At 46.0% G+C, this 15,327-nt stretch overlaps 1 protein-coding gene across 2 annotated transcripts; it reads right to left on the bottom strand.

Moving 5' to 3' along the window:
- Nucleotides 1–449: 449 nt before the first annotated feature.
- On the bottom strand, nt 450–8,132 carry LOC125524675 (WRKY transcription factor 72B-like). 2 transcript variants are annotated; one of them, XM_048689709.1, is made up of 5 exons: nt 7,746–8,129; nt 7,274–7,348; nt 6,353–6,922; nt 6,113–6,226; nt 450–2,444 (listed from the first exon to the last, which is right to left on the bottom strand). In XM_048689709.1, exons 1-5 carry the CDS (start codon nt 7,800–7,802, stop codon nt 1,803–1,805), a joined length of 1,458 nt encoding a protein of 485 aa, XP_048545666.1. In that variant the 5' UTR covers nt 7,803–8,129; the 3' UTR covers nt 450–1,802. The 2 variants fall into 2 exon arrangements, with proteins under 2 accessions (XP_048545666.1, XP_048545667.1); XM_048689710.1 differs by lacking the exon at nt 7,274–7,348 and having other exon boundaries at nt 7,746–8,132.
- Between the last annotated feature and the right edge of the window lie 7,195 nt (nt 8,133–15,327).

Raw genomic sequence — 15,327 nt, 5'->3', positions numbered from 1 at the left:
GACGCCGTCACCACTATGCCGACGGCCCTAACGGAGGCCGTCGGCATAGCTTGTACACTTTTTTTATTCCGCAAAAAACCACGTGGGCCCACTATGCCGACGGCCATGCCGTCGGCGTATATATTATATGTTTCTCGTTTTGCATTTTTTAAACTTTAGATTTGATTAATTTAAATCTAATTTATATAAACTTAAACATACACAAATTATATATGGATTTTAGTCAGAATTTTCGAGATTTATGATATATATATATATATATATATATATATATATATAGTGTTACTATTCATCACCCAGATGTAGAATAAGTTATTCTTTACCCGAGGTAATCTTACGATCATTTCATAATTAAATCATGTTTGAAATTCAAATAGTTACATTCTTATTGATTCACTACATAAAATTTGACATAAGAAAATAAAAATATAGGTCATAAGATAGGAAAATTTGCCGTTTATGTGTATTTTACACTATATTTTTATGTTTGTAATTTTACGTAACATAAAATATTTTTACGGAGATTATATATTTTCTTACCGTCCCTTTTTTGCATCAGAAATAAAACAAAACTTACGGAACGTAAAATTACGGTGCATTGATGGTAAAATAGAGGGGGGTGAACAATAACTATTCCTCGCTCGGGGTGACGAATAGCATGATCCAACGGAGGGATTAAAAAAATACGACTATATGTGTCCTGGACAAAAAAACAAATAGTTCAGTATATATTTATGTCGCAGTGAGCTGAAATGCTTATTATTTTTGCCGAGGACACACAGATGCATATTTTGACAATCCCTCCGTTGGATCATCTTATTACATTAGAGAGATGCTCCCATATTTATTTCATATTTTTTGATAACTTTTGAACCGTTAAAAGTTTAGGGACACTTAACTAGTTCTGTGGGAAGCTATGATAGACACAGTTTTACATATATAAAAATTTTAAAAATGCAGCACAAAAATTTTAAAAATAAAAACAGTGCATACCTATGCCGACGGTTATGTTGTTTCTTTTTTTGCAGGTTGATGAACTGGAAGAAAGAAGCAGAAGATGAAGAACCAGATAGTTTAGTATAGGTTTAGTTTAGGACTTTTCCTTTCTTTTATTTCTTTTTCCTCCAAGTGTAATTCCTAAATACTTGTAATTGACATTTATATTAATAAAGTCTATTGTTTATTATTCAGACCAAATAATTGAAATGTTCCATTTATTATGAATATAGTTCTTTTATTCAATTTTTGCAATATCATTTGTATTATTCATTCATGAATATAGGTTTGCATCTATGCCTACGGTTAGGCCATCGGCATAGTGCCTCTGTGATACCAGTAGCTGGCATGTGGCAGCACCTGGGAAACCCTGTCGCACAGATACGCCGACGATTAGGCCGTCGGCATAGGCCTATGTCGACGGCCTAATCGTCGGCGTATCTGACACGTGGCAGCACCTGGGCAGCCGTGGCACGGAGCTATGCCGAAGGTTGGGCTGTCGGCATAGGCCCAAAACTATGCCGACGGCCTAACCGTCGGCGTACCACCAGGCCACGGTCGCCCAGAAGCTGCCACGTGTCAGGTGGCGCCGTCAACGTTCGTCAGGTGGAAAATGTTGCTGACGGGGTATGTATGCCGACGGTGGTACGACCCCCATCGGCTTAGCTCACTATGCCGACGGTTTTTGTATGCCGACGGCCGACCTGAGGTACGCCGACGTACGAGTTGCCGACGGGGACCGTCGGCGTAACCCTTTGCCGACGGCTTTTGGCCCTATGCCGACGGTCATGGGCCTCGGCAACGTATCAAATTCTGGTAGTGACCGACTGGTGGAGGAATGCCGCCGAGCCTTGCTGTCTTCCATTGATGCTGCTCAGCGCGGCCTCGAACGAGCTCTTGCCGGCGCCGTTGTAGGGCGCACCGGACGAGGATCTGTAGCTCAGGTACGATCCAACTCCGGCCGGCCATGCGGTGGCGCCGGGCAGGCTACTGGCGCCGGAGCCGGAGAAGGAGAAGCTCGTCGAAGGGTACCTACCAGTGTTACCGCTGTGGCCATGAGAGCTGGTGAAGCTGGAGGAGAACCTGTTGCTATTGCTGAGGGAGAAGGCCTGCTGTGAGGCGGCCTGCGAGGTGAGGTCAAGTGTAATGGTGGGGTACAATGGGGTAGCACTGATGGACGCGCCGGTGGCGGCCGGGAGGAAGAACGGTCGGCCACCCAGCTTGTTAGAGGAGGCACTGTTGGCCGCCCCCGGGAGGCCGAACCGAAGGCCGTGGAGGCTGGAGGCGGCAGAGGGGAAGCCGAGCGAGGTAGAGGAGCCTGACATGAGCATGGATGCCGCGGCCGAGGTGGTGGATGCCATGGCGGTGGCGGAGGCAGACAACGGGTGGTTGTGCGCACCCTCATAGGTGGTGATCAGGATCGACATGTCCTCCCCGCATCTTTGCACCTAGGAAAAAAGAGTGCACGGTCAGTTCTCGGTTGGTCATCATGGCAAGGAAGAATGATGTGTGTAGTGTGTGTGTGGATGGCGCCATTGAAGAAATATGAGCAAGAGTTTTAAAGCATCTTTGATTAGTTAAATTTTTTACTTCAAAACTTGATTAATTCAAGTGCAAATCCAATGCATGGTGAGAAGATTGTTTGTTCTTATACCGAGCGCACAATGTGCACACTCATTTTATACATGAAGTTCTTGTGCAACTGGCTAAAAAACCCATGCTAAAAGTTATTGAAAATCCTTTAAATAGTTGAGTACGTACGTAGACACAATTATCGAAAAAGGCTTTCACCCCGCCTTATATATAAAGCACCAACCACCAACAAACGGATCCGATACAAACCACAACACACAACACGAGAACCACATTCTCCCAGGGACAGATACATAGGTGCCAAAGGGCTACAACAACACCACACCGACATACTCGACGCAGACAACAAGAGAAGACAGTAAGCATCACTACGGAGCCGCCGATGCCCTTCCGATGAGATCACCAAGAGGTGAAGTTGAGAATCGCCGACACCATGCACACCAAGACGGTGCCTTCAGGAAGGGCACGACACCGTAGCGCCGCCACCGCCCGATCCAGAGATCGGATTTTCATCCGGAGCACGACAAAGGGAGGGAGCAACCACAACAGAGACTCCAGGAAGATGACGACGCCCACAGACGCCACCTCCGTCGGTCTGGCCTAAACCAGACAGGGTTTTCACCCCGGTAAGTATACTCCGCCTTCGTTAGGACGATGAAACGCCTACCACCACACCGCCCACGCGGCCATGGCGGCTAGCCGCCCACACCTGAGCCGTGGCATCAGCCCACGAGCACTGCGGCTCCCACCACCTGTGCCGCCGCCCGAGAAACAAGACACTTGAAAGGTCCTTCATGGTTATAGGCGATGAGCCGACCGGCAAGCTCCTACCACCGACAGAGCCGCCAGCGATAGGAATGGCCAAATCGATTAGAGAGTGGCCAGGTCGGAGAAGAGGCGAGGCGGGAGTGGACTACGTCAACGTCCGGCACCCCTGCCGGTGACGGGTGGCCCGACCGCATCGGCGCCACCCATCTCTCCCACCACCTCTCCAAACGTCACCCCCGACGACCAACCCGGAATCCCAGCCTGGATCAGCACATGGCCCAAACCGGCCACCCACTCAGCGGCGCGAGGAGCCGTACCGGCCACAACCGTCTGCATCCACGAGAGAGACCAACAACATCCCTAAGGGCCACACGCAGACGAGCCGACGCCGGAGAGCCCAACGCCACGACCTGTACACCACCATGAGCTGAACCACGCCGACGCAACACCGCCGCCACGAGCCGACCCATGCCACCACCATGGGCTCCCACCATGCCGTGGCAGCCCAAATCCACCGAGGACAACCGCCGCACCGGAAGAAGCCGCCTGTAGTAGCTGGCCGCATGCCACCGCTGTCCACGCCCAGCGCCATGACCATGCCCGGTCCTGGCCAGCCCCCGGGCCGCCAGCCAGAGGAGAGCCCCCAGATCCAGATCGATTTGGGCCTCCGCCGCCGCCAAGCCCGCACCGCCGCCTCTGCCACCACGGGCGCAACCCCGACGACCACCGCACGTAGCCCACCACGCCGGGGCAGCAGCCACCTGCGCTGCCGTGCCCCACAAAGCACCGCATCCCCGACCGGCGAGGTCGTCCAGCGCCGCCCACCACCATTCGGGAAGGAGAGGAGGCCCCGCCGCGGCCGTGGTCGGCCGTGCTTTGCCCGCCAGCGAGTGCGGCGGCGGCGAGGAGAGAGGAGGAGGGGAGGGGGGCTAGGACCGGTGGCGGCGAGGGTTTCCCCCGCCGCTCGCGGGAGCGACACGGGGGGTTGGGGGGGAGCGACCTCCGGCCACGTAGACACAATTTAGGTCTATCATGTCATGAATTTTCAATTATATATTGAACTGGCAACCTGAGAAACAAAAAAGAAATCATGCTATGAAGAAGAAATTCACATACATATGTGAACTGTGCATATTAATGCTACCGCATTTGAATCTGCCATATCTATTTCCCAAGCTGAACTTATATTGGAAATCTTGTGCCATGTTAGAGATATGCTATGTCTTACCCACAAAGAGAGAGAGAGAGAGAGAGAGAGAGAGAGATGCTATGTCTATGAACTCAGTGTTTTTCAAAGTTATTGGGAACTTTTACCATGGATATATTTTGGACATTGTTTTTTTCCATGAGGGGAGGTTGCACTTGCTTTTTTTTGAGGGAAAGGTTGGACTTGCTTTTTTTAGGGGAAAAAGGTTGGACTTGCTTGAAATGGCATGCAGCACACACACACATGTGGCAACGCTGGCCCAACCCAAAGCCCATCAGAGTCTTTTCCAGGCTCTAGCATACTAAACCCCCATCGGCCACTGGCATGTGGGACCTGGACCAATTTGTTTCGACGCGATCAGCCTAAGGCCTTGATTGGATTGTCGTGTTTCCTCCAATACACGTGTAAAATAAATATAGGTCTCGGCTCGTCGTTTGGTTTCCAGCCCAATTTTGCTACGCGGCCTGTAAGATACAAGTGTAAACTATACACCCCCGTATTTACTTACTACCATTCCCAGCACGCCCTAAAACCCAATAGCGCCCTTGCCGTTGCCGGAGAAGCCACGCCCGGGCAAGCGAGGGGAGGGAACCCGATCACCGCCCCGGCGGCTCCGGCCCTCCCCCGTGATCAGGTCAGGCTCCGATCTCCGGCTACGTGCTCTTCTGTTTAGGCCCGCTAGCTCCCTCCCTCCCTCCCCGGTGGCGCTCCAACGCTTGATTAATGGAGTCTGGACGCCGGATTTGGGACCATATGCACATGGCGGCTTAATTTAGTTGATTGTGCCACTTGGTACTAGTACTTTTTTGAAGGGGAACTTGATACTGGCTAGTTTTGAACCTTAAATATGAATTGTATTAGGCATCCACTTGAGAAATATACGAGAAAAGAGAACACATCTTGCTAATTTTGGGCAAACATAAGAATACGTACTATGGCTCTGCCAATACGACATAATTAGATCTCGCTGGAAACCAATGTATAAAAAAAAGGATCTCCCTGAATTTTACAAAAGGGTATTTGGGGTTGTATACATTTTTGATCTGTAAGTGTCGAGCTTCAACAGTTCAGCATTGAATTTTTTTTATGAGCTGTATATAATACATCTGTTAGCCGGCGCCAACTTCCTGACATTAAAGCAACACATGTATAGGTCTTGGTCAAGTTTGGTTTGCGGAACATAGAAGCATTTTTGGTTTAGGGTTAATTACAAATAGAGGGAGTGCTAATTAAGTTGCACTGCAATGTTTGGAAGCAACACATGTATAGTTCTTCGCAAGGTTTGATTTTGGGTTTGTGAAATTTTTCGCCCCAGGCTGAGATGGCCGAATTTCGGCCAAAATTTGACTAAAATTTGGCAGAAATTTGACCAAAATCTATTTTTTCGCTGGAAAGTATATTTCGCCCCAGGCCGAGATGGCCGAAATTCGGCCGAAATTCAAAACACAGGTTCTTCATCATGTTTGGTTTGCGAAACACACTTCGCCGCAGATTCTTTGGTACCATGTTTTGGGGTTCTTTTGGATGTATTGCAGTGAATATACATACCTGTTTTCTGACGGGACACCCTGTTGCGACGGTGCAGCGGTAGTAGGCGCGTGGACACGGGTTCCCCTTGGATATCTTCTGCCCGTACTTCCTCCACTGGCACCCATCGTTCATCTGATCGATCGCCAACAAACCATACATTCAAATCATATATACGCATATGAGTTTCCACATCCCTTTCATGCATTTACCATTCAAGTTCTTAATTAGGTATCCTAGAGTATATGTAGATGTACGTACCGTTGGTGTGTCACACCTTGCCCTCACCGACACCCTGGCCTTCTTGGCCAGTGGCTGCCGGGCCACCTCCTCCTCCGTTTCCGCGCCGCTGACGGTGATTCTCGGGTTCTTCGCCATCTTGCTTGCTGCGGCTGACGTTGTCGTCTCCGCGGCCTCCCCCTCGGAGCTGCCTCGAGGGCTCAATGTCACCACATCTGGCCGCACCTTCGTCTCACTTCCATCAGTTCTTGCACCAACAGCTCCGCAGGCTGATGAAAGTCCAAGAAAGATGCCCTTGCCATCTGGATTATTAGTGCTGTCCTTGATCTCTTCTCCCATGTTCTGCCTGCTCATGACGGCGCTCGTTCCAAGGCGCAAAGAGACGAACCCGGGGCCGTCGACCGGTGATGTATGATCCGGTGAGCCAACGGCGAGGTTCTTGCCTCGCCCTTGCTGGTGGAGAACGTCGAATTGCTTCTGAAGGGAGCGATGGTCCTCCACCATCCGTGATAGCATCATCTTCAGCCTCTCGTTCTCTTTTCTCACTTCGCCCATCTCTGCCCTTGTGGACGCAATCTTGTCTTCTTGAGCCTGAATGAATGAAACCATCACATCAGAGACACTTCAATTAGTCATTTCTCATTAGTTAAGCAAATCACATATGATAATGCCTAGTTGGCTACTTGGCTGGGTTTGTATATATGACTACTGGGAGCTAACTAGTTTGGTACCTAGTTAGATGAAAAAAAACTATAGGCAAATATACATAGCTAATAGATTTAGGTACTTTTTTCATGAATAAGTTGAGGAATTTCAGGATAATTAAGAAATTTAAAGTCTACTTATTACTAGTTTTTACTGCCTACCAGGCCCTGCCTTATGTAACAAATTAAGAAAAGTTGTGCTGTTTATGTTTGTTGAACATGTTTGATAATTATGTACCTCTTTTTCTGTGCTTGACTGGTTTTGCAAGAACTTGAAAAAATTGCCATCTGAGGCCCGATGATCATCTCTCATCTGCAACGCCAGCATGAAAGTCTATATTAGCATAAGATGATCAAAAAATTAATAACACCATGAATTTATTGGATGACGAGCAGCTAGCTGTTGAAAAATCCAATTCCTGGCTGATCCATATGTTTAATTTGACTGTTCTACTAGTACCAGGATCTGTGGTCCCTAAAGATGATCATCTGACTGATTTTGACATGAGAAAGAGAAGTCCCTGACTTCCATTCATGGATCAAGAGCCACAACCCAAAGAAGAGAGAAACTCAGCCAAATCCTAACCACTAGTCCTAACCATACTTATCCAAATAAATGAACAAGCATTCAATAAAAAAAATCAAACTCTTTGAAGCATATGTGACAGCACAAATACAAAATCAAGAGAAGAAATTAATCAGTTCCAAACCTGATCTTTCAACCGCTCTTCATGAGCTCCAAGCTGCCGCTGGTCTCCCTTGATCATCTCGATCTCCTTCACAGAAGACAAGCTATCTCTCCTTAGAGCAAGGCAAAGGTCCCTCTCCTCCTCCTCTCTCACCAGCTAGCTTCCGTAGCCTTCCAATCCTTTCTTCTCTAGCCCTTTACGAGCCTTGCCATGGCCTTGTATATATAGGGAGAGAGGCAGCTAGCTAGACGCCTAGACCATGGCCTCGACCTTCTCTTCTCTTCCACCCCCCTCCTGTTTGGACTAGATTTATTTTGGCATAAACAAACGCCGTACGCCGGTGCTTACCTGCGCTGATTAGGCGGCCAGCGTTAGAAATGTCAAACACAGCCTCACCCTTTGGTGAAGACCGAAGACTTGCAGAGACCAGAGAGCCAGAAAAAAACATATATCGGCGGATAGGAGAGGAGACTGAGATTTATGTGTGTGGGAATAGGCTTCGACGTGTGCAACATGCTGTTGTTGTCTGGAGGCCAATTACAACTAGGACGCGCGTCCAAACTGTGTTACGTACGTCGTCGAGCGCGTACGCCCAGCGTTGATGAAGCTTCCTGCCAGTCCTCGTCGTCGGCGTCGGCGCCTCCGCCCACTATTATGGATAGAGAGACTGTCGTCAAGCAAGGAATCGCTTTCAGACCAAATTTCAGTCCTGTAGGGCCGTCCGTCAGAGGAAGTTGATCAGTCATAATCGCTCATACATATATATGTCTCCGAATCCATGTAACGAGATTTGGTTTGAGGTGGAGGACATGGCGGCCCCATGTGTCTTCTACACAATTCAGAATTTTCTGCCAGAAAGAAGTCCATTTAATTTGAGCTCTTTTATGGTACCCTGGGGTAAATTCTGACCGTCAGATCATGAAATCGTACGGTGTGTGGTGACATATACTGCTCCAGTTCTCGCGAGCGGTAGACCATGCACTGGTGAGCTCCCGTCCTTCAGTATAGATATCCTGAGGGCATTTTGGGAAGAAAAAATCGACAGAGGTAATCAGCCCGGCCGCGTGTCGAACAGGCCCTTCCGTCCCTCGTGTCCAACTAGCCCACCCCGCCCTTCCCATCCAATTTCGTTCCCTCCCCTCAAAAAAAAAATCCGATTTCGTCCCCATCGTTTGGCCCCGATCTCCACCGCGCTCTAGGGTTCCGGCCGCCGCCGGCGAGGGCCTGCCATTTGAGGCGCTCGAGGAGGATTCGCCGTCCCCCGACGCCGCTGCTCTCCTGGACCCCGTCGCGCTCCGGGACAGGCCGGCGCTCACCCCTTCCGGCCGCCGCCGGCGAGGGCCTGCCATTTGAGGCGCTCGAGGAGGACTCGCCGTCCCCCGACGCCGCTGCTCCCCTGGACCCCGTCGCGCTCCGGGACAGGCCGGCGCTCACCCCCGACTTCTCTCGCCTCGTCTTCTCCATGGAGCTCCCCTGCCGACGGCCCACGCCGGAGCTTTGGGCCGACCTCCCCTCCGGCAGCACGCGCCGCCCGAACCCAGTTGGCCGCGTCGGCAATTTCAATATTGCGCTCTCACAGTCCGGCTCTGCTCGTGCCAAGCTCTAGGTATACGGTTCTAATCCTCCTTGCAAATCTTAGGCTGAAATTGGATGTGATTTGCTTAATTCCAGTAGTAGTTTCTGAGAAATATATATTTCATAGCACGAGCACGTAGTATGAGAGATTATTAGAGCAGTAGTTGTACCTACTACGACATGTATTTTGCCGTTGATTGTACAAGTACACATGTACATCTCTGAATAAAGAAAAACCTTATTGCTGAAGTTATAGAACAGAGGTGGTGTTGTTCGACTTCCATTATGCAGTACCATTTCTTGCAAAATACTTCCAATTTGAATAGTTGTCGTTCAGTATTTGCCTACCTCTAATACCATTCCTCACAAAATACATACACCTTTTTTAGTGTCTGAATTTTATTATCTGTTGGTGATCAGTTTTTCGTACTCCAGCTCTTGGATGTGCTATCCTCCCTTCTCACTCTTGGGCTCCAGCAGCAAATGGACGAAAAGCATCACGAAGCAGCTCAGCTCCATCTTCTATAGTTATTTCTTGAATCTGTGATATACTATATAATGCATTCTGTAGAAAACAGAATGATGTTCATTGGAGCCTCTCTCTTGCTATGTTTCTTCCATTTGTTTCTGCTCTAAGAAAACTCCATACTTGGAAAATGTCTCTTCATGACTTCTTCGAAGTTTTTTCTGTAGTTTTCAGTCTTGGGTGCGTGCAGTTTCTTCATGTCACATCTGAAATTTGGGGCCATGTATGTACATTGTAATTAGCAGGGCCTTCCCTGTTTGTGATACTAAATGAGGTACCTCTATATATAGGTTTGCACCGTGTCATTTTTTCCTGTCATTAATTGATCTTCACACCAAGAAAATCCTGTTGGAGGGATATCGTGCATACTCTGGTTTTCAGTGCTTTTTATGAGAAGAGGGTTTTCAAGTAATTATTTTTATCGTTGATCTGAACAACAATAATACTTTAGGATTGATCAACACCTGTGTAATATGTAGCCTGAGTTGTGGCTCATGGTAGTACACCACATGGTTGAGTACCTGAGATGGAAAGCCAATCATTAAGATTTTTTTTTCCGTAGACAATTACTAAGTATTTTGAACATATTTTTCCTGCCATCTATTTTTTTGAAATTGGTTGCTTGATTAGAAATACTGACTGTTAGTATATACTCCCTCGTCCCAAAATTCTTGTTTTATTCTATTTGCAACAATTGGCGATTGGTATGAGTACTTATTGACATATCAGTCTAAGGTTTGAGCTTGTGATGCAACTGTGACTGAACAGTGTCGAATGAATTCGTCAGTTAGAGCGTGCTGTACTTGAGTGTTTGGTAGATTTCTTCTCTCTGGTCTTCAAAAATACCTAAATCGACGCGTATTTTGTCATGCTAGTACTGATCAAGAAGGTGTTGACTTGTACATTCAGTTCACATGGCCGAGATATTCACTTGTTTAACTTCACACTTATTAATTACAGTCCAGGATCTGCTAAACCTTGCAAGTACAGGAGGATGAGTGCTCTCTGTCCTACAAGTCAAAGAGGCCTCCAGGTCAAACAATGCTTGCTGTCACTAGAAACCGATCAAACTTAAAATTCTGTGCGAAACCATGTGCTTGAGATTTCCCACTGAAATACTCATGTACGTGCTTTATAATTATAAGTTTCTCCAGTTGAGTCTGTCTACTTTGTCATGACTAAATGATTCAAAAATAGGGATCGCACCCCATGACTGCCTTCTATTTAGTTTAGATCAAGCTAAAACTTGTTCCTGAATTTCGTAGCCACTTATATGTTCAGTTGTGTGATTTGCAGGCTGAGACCTTGCTAGGTTACTTGCGTGAGCAACGAGAAGGGGGCGGCTCCAGAGCTGGACCAGGCGGCGCAGCTAAGAGCATGGCTCGGTAACACGCTGGTCATGCGACAAAGCTACGAGCTTGGCTAGGCAATGCAACACTGATATGGTGAAATGCAGAAAGTAATGATTGGTTTGTACTAGCAGGTAAACATAAATTCATCGTTGCAGTATCTGTTCCCACTTTGTAATGATGTCTACAACATTTTATTCACAACATATGTTCCCACTTTGTATCTGTTCCCACTGATTACCTGATTGACCATACGAATTACAGCAACACCAACACTAGCTTATGACTTGAACATGCCTTGTGTGGAGAAGGGTGGTGATATGGAAGCTTGCCCAAGGCATGCGTTTTAAAATACATGATAGAGCATTACAGAAAGCCTAGAAATGCAATAGTTCATAGACAAATTTAGTTCATCTCCCAAAGTAAGCTGCAATCCTACAAGTGGATGGTTCAAAGTGGCAAATTCTAAATTGTAAAACTTTCTAAAGTTCAATCAGAACTTCAAAAATACAAGCGTAAAGTTTAAACAAATCATAATCCAAATTTTATTCTAGAAAAAGTAGCAAATTGTAACAGCATTCAGCTCTCTTCATCCTTCCTTCACGACTTTCACTATCTTAGTCCTCGCCATTTCGCCGTCCTTTCATGTTCAGTGGAGACTTCACTAGGAGGGCAGTGAGTTGTTTCCTGAACCCGGGGATGTCATCCTGCGTAATAGGTTGAGTCAGTCTTATAGTTGTAACAACGGGAATGGTATGGTTAAATTAAGTGTGGACATCGTACCGCTGTGTAGGCTCCATCTAGATTGTTGCCTGTAAACTTTTCCATATTCTTTACCGCAAAAAGCCCACATGACATGCTGCAATCATATGGATTGTTATAAATATTTTTTTACTATGAATACTAAATGTGTGATTTTAAGTGATGTGTACAGTACCTGTCTTTCTGTTGTGGTATGTTTTTGATAACTTGAACTTTCCAAGTGCTGATGTTGAAATCCTTCCAAGTATCGACTTTTCGGCCACCATGCCTATATGCTGCTTCCATATGGAGTTGCATGCCTTTGAGCTATAATAAATTAAGAAGCATAAGACATATAATATGAGAATTGACTCTCGGTATGTAGTTACTAAGCATTGAAAAATGTACCATGTTTTCTAGTTCCGGGTGGCCTTTCTTAAACTGTTTTATTGGTGATGGCATCGAATCCAGAACTTGCACTGCTCTTTTTTTGGCATTGACAACCGCCACGTACCAATGCTTATTCATCATATTCACAGGAAGAGAAACCTGCATTTTAGACATAATTAGTTATGTACCATTTAGTAATTGACTTAGACTACTGTGACTTACCATATCATGGGAAAGGTACTTTTTGCCTAAAGTACTAGTAGACATTTTGTTCCGTAAAGCATGGGTATAACTTGGAACACTTCCGTCTCTGACTAGCACACCGCTTACTGATGCTCTCTCTAGGAAGATATTCCCGTCGGCCCGTACATCTGGATTGGGGCGCATGTGGCGTACCCATGTTATGGCTGCATCCAAGATCTGAATCGCAAAGCAGTAAGGAATCGAAATAGAAAATAACAATTTGTTAACTATTTAAGATGTTAGCACATACCTTGCATTGCAGCCATCCGTCCGTACTACTTGGAAAGGTTGGTGCTGTCAAGCATCTAAGATCAGCGCGATATAGATGAATTTCATCAATTTGTACCAACACTTTCGAAGAGGGGGACGTATTGACATAGTCAATGACCTCTTCAACAATCTTCTCATCTGGAGCATCATCCGTTCCTGTTCTGGGAGTACTCATGTCTTTCGGAGTTTTCTTGCCTCTTTTAGGTTTTTTGGGTTCATCAAAATAAATAAAATCCTCATTATTTGCAAATGCGGATTTCCTGTCTCTCTTCTTCTGCCCTCTCATTGTAGACCCTCCTGTTCCCTGCGTATCCAAGGTAGGAGATTTAATAAAAAAATAGTGACTCGCACAATTAATATACTTACTTACGTCTGATTTTCATGCATCGTCTCTCTCAAACTCCTTTTGCACAGTAGTGATGTCATCCTGAGCAGCTTGCAAGTTTTTGTCACTAGTGATGTCATCTTGAGCACCCTGGAAGTTTTGCTCACTAGTGATGTCATCCTGAGCACCCTGCAAGTGGTAGGGAGGAGCTTGTAAAATGAGAAAAATAACTCATATAATAAATATAGTTACTAAATTACATCAAAGTCTGAGGCCAAGTCACGGCCATGAAGGGGCGACGCAACAAATTTGTCGCTGTCATTGTACTCGTATTCTGGTCGGCTCCAATAGTCCTGCATAGGTACCTAGTTGTCATTATTTTGTACATAGGAAGGAAAGAGTGATTAAGTGCGTGTTTGGATGGTAGGGAACTTACATTGCCGTTCAGGTTTGTGTATAGCCAGTTCCTCATATTTGCATTTTCCTGCTCTAGGTGCCTGAATTTGCGCAACATTTGTACGCGGGTCTGAAGGTGCTGCTCCATCAAGTCTCTTCTCACTCGGCAAACGAGATCATGAAGCATCATCACCATCTATAGGCATATTAATGAGAAAATTATTAACCCTTTGGTGCACGAAGAAGTACAAAACTGAAGAATAACAAATTACCTTTGAATCTGTCGGTGGCAATTCATCAAACAACTCAGGTGTCGGCGACCTTGGTACCTCCCATGGCTCCTTTAGGTCATGTACGGTCTGAAATAAATTGATGAAATTGGTTCCTATTTTATAATGAAAATAAATATGGAAGAATAAATACAAATGTTGTACAATACGTAATTTATGTACCTCTCCGGCCTCAAGGCCGTGCTTATCAAAAATAGCACAGACTTTGCGCACCTTCAGCTCGTCCCAGTATTGGACGAGTGGTCTATCTCGTTTGCTGTAATCAATTGTTCTGTCTAATCTATCTAGACGACGCTTCTCCCAGAACCAAAACTGCAAAATGTGGACGTTAGTCATTGTACAATATTGTGCTACAATCATACATCTATATGATTAGTGTGAGGGTCAACCTGCAGCAAGGGAAGGTTCCCCTCAAGGTTGACTGTACCCTGGAGTGCTGTTCTTTCAGGATTTTTCTCGCTTCATTATACTTGATAATACACTTCATTAGATGATCACGTGTGAGCTTCGCAAAGTTTATGGCCTTGATACTTTCCTTTGTCTGCACAAGCGGCACATAAGTTGAGCTAACATATCTTTGAGTTGTTGGGCACAGTATGATCCCAATTGAATATAAAATGAAGGTTTGGAGGAACTCTATTCCATGTGTGTTTGTCTTTATATGTGATTTTAACATATTCTGCAGCTCTGCAATTTGTATTCTCCGCTCTCCATATTCTCGGGAGACACTGTATGCCCGGTTCACTTCTATTCCTTCGGGTTCAACCCCTATCTCCCTTGTAGGTATACCAAATATGTGCTCCACATCCCGTGTGGTTATCGACAGTGGTTCCCCATCAATGATGAAGGCGTCACAGGTGGGGTCGTATAGCTCCGCTATTGATCTGCACATGTTCCGATGAATTTTGATAGGAAGGATCCTCAGTAGGCCATCTAGGTCGACCTCTTCTATGGCTTTTATCTGGTCTGCAGTGAAATCTTTAGTAATTCCATGATATGCTACAATGGAACAGACTTGTGTTTCCTGATCATTGGATCAAAAAGGATATCAATTAGTATTATTACATAATAAATATAGTAGCAGTTAACCATGCATCTTTACTGTACAATTCCTTCAACCCAAGTTTGATTGCACATCTGACAACTATGAAATAAGGACTAAATAGTCCAAAAATACTTTGGGAAACATAGGCTTGGATATTAATCTGTCAGAACCTACGAAACAAAATACTTTGCTCTAATATACAAATCTAAGAAACGAAATACTCTGATATAATATGCACATCTACGTAACAGAATACTCTGCCGTAATATTGATCAGGTACTGAATTTCCTTACAGTGTTCCTTTTTGCTTGTGATTTCCCTTGTGTTGTTGTTGACTTCGCCTTGTCGTTCGTGTTCCGAGGTGGCGGATTCCTTGGTGCCGGGTACCTTTGTGGCAGGTTCTGTGCTGGCTGGTTCGCAGGTGGCGGGTTGGCTGCTGGCGGTGGTGGCGGC

This window comes from Triticum urartu, chromosome 7 (assembly GCF_003073215.2).
Source record: "Triticum urartu cultivar G1812 chromosome 7, Tu2.1, whole genome shotgun sequence".
NCBI classification, from domain to species: Eukaryota; Viridiplantae; Streptophyta; class Magnoliopsida; order Poales; family Poaceae; genus Triticum; species Triticum urartu.
This window is presented reverse-complemented; position numbering and strand designations above follow the sequence as displayed.

What these genes read in the sequence shown, in the direction of transcription:
- LOC125524675 (XM_048689709.1), bottom strand. Translation starts at nt 7,802, where the DNA reads ATGATCAAGGGAGACCAGCGGCAGCTTGGAGCTCATGAAGAGCGGTTG. An exon ending in AGTCAAGCACAGAAAAAGAG is followed by an intron (nt 6,923 to 7,273) that starts GTACATAATTAT and finishes TCATTCATTCAG; the next exon opens with GCTCAAGAAGACAAGATTGC. An exon ending in CAAGGTGTGACACACCAACG is followed by an intron (nt 6,227 to 6,352) that starts GTACGTACATCT and finishes GCGATCGATCAG; the next exon opens with ATGAACGATGGGTGCCAGTG.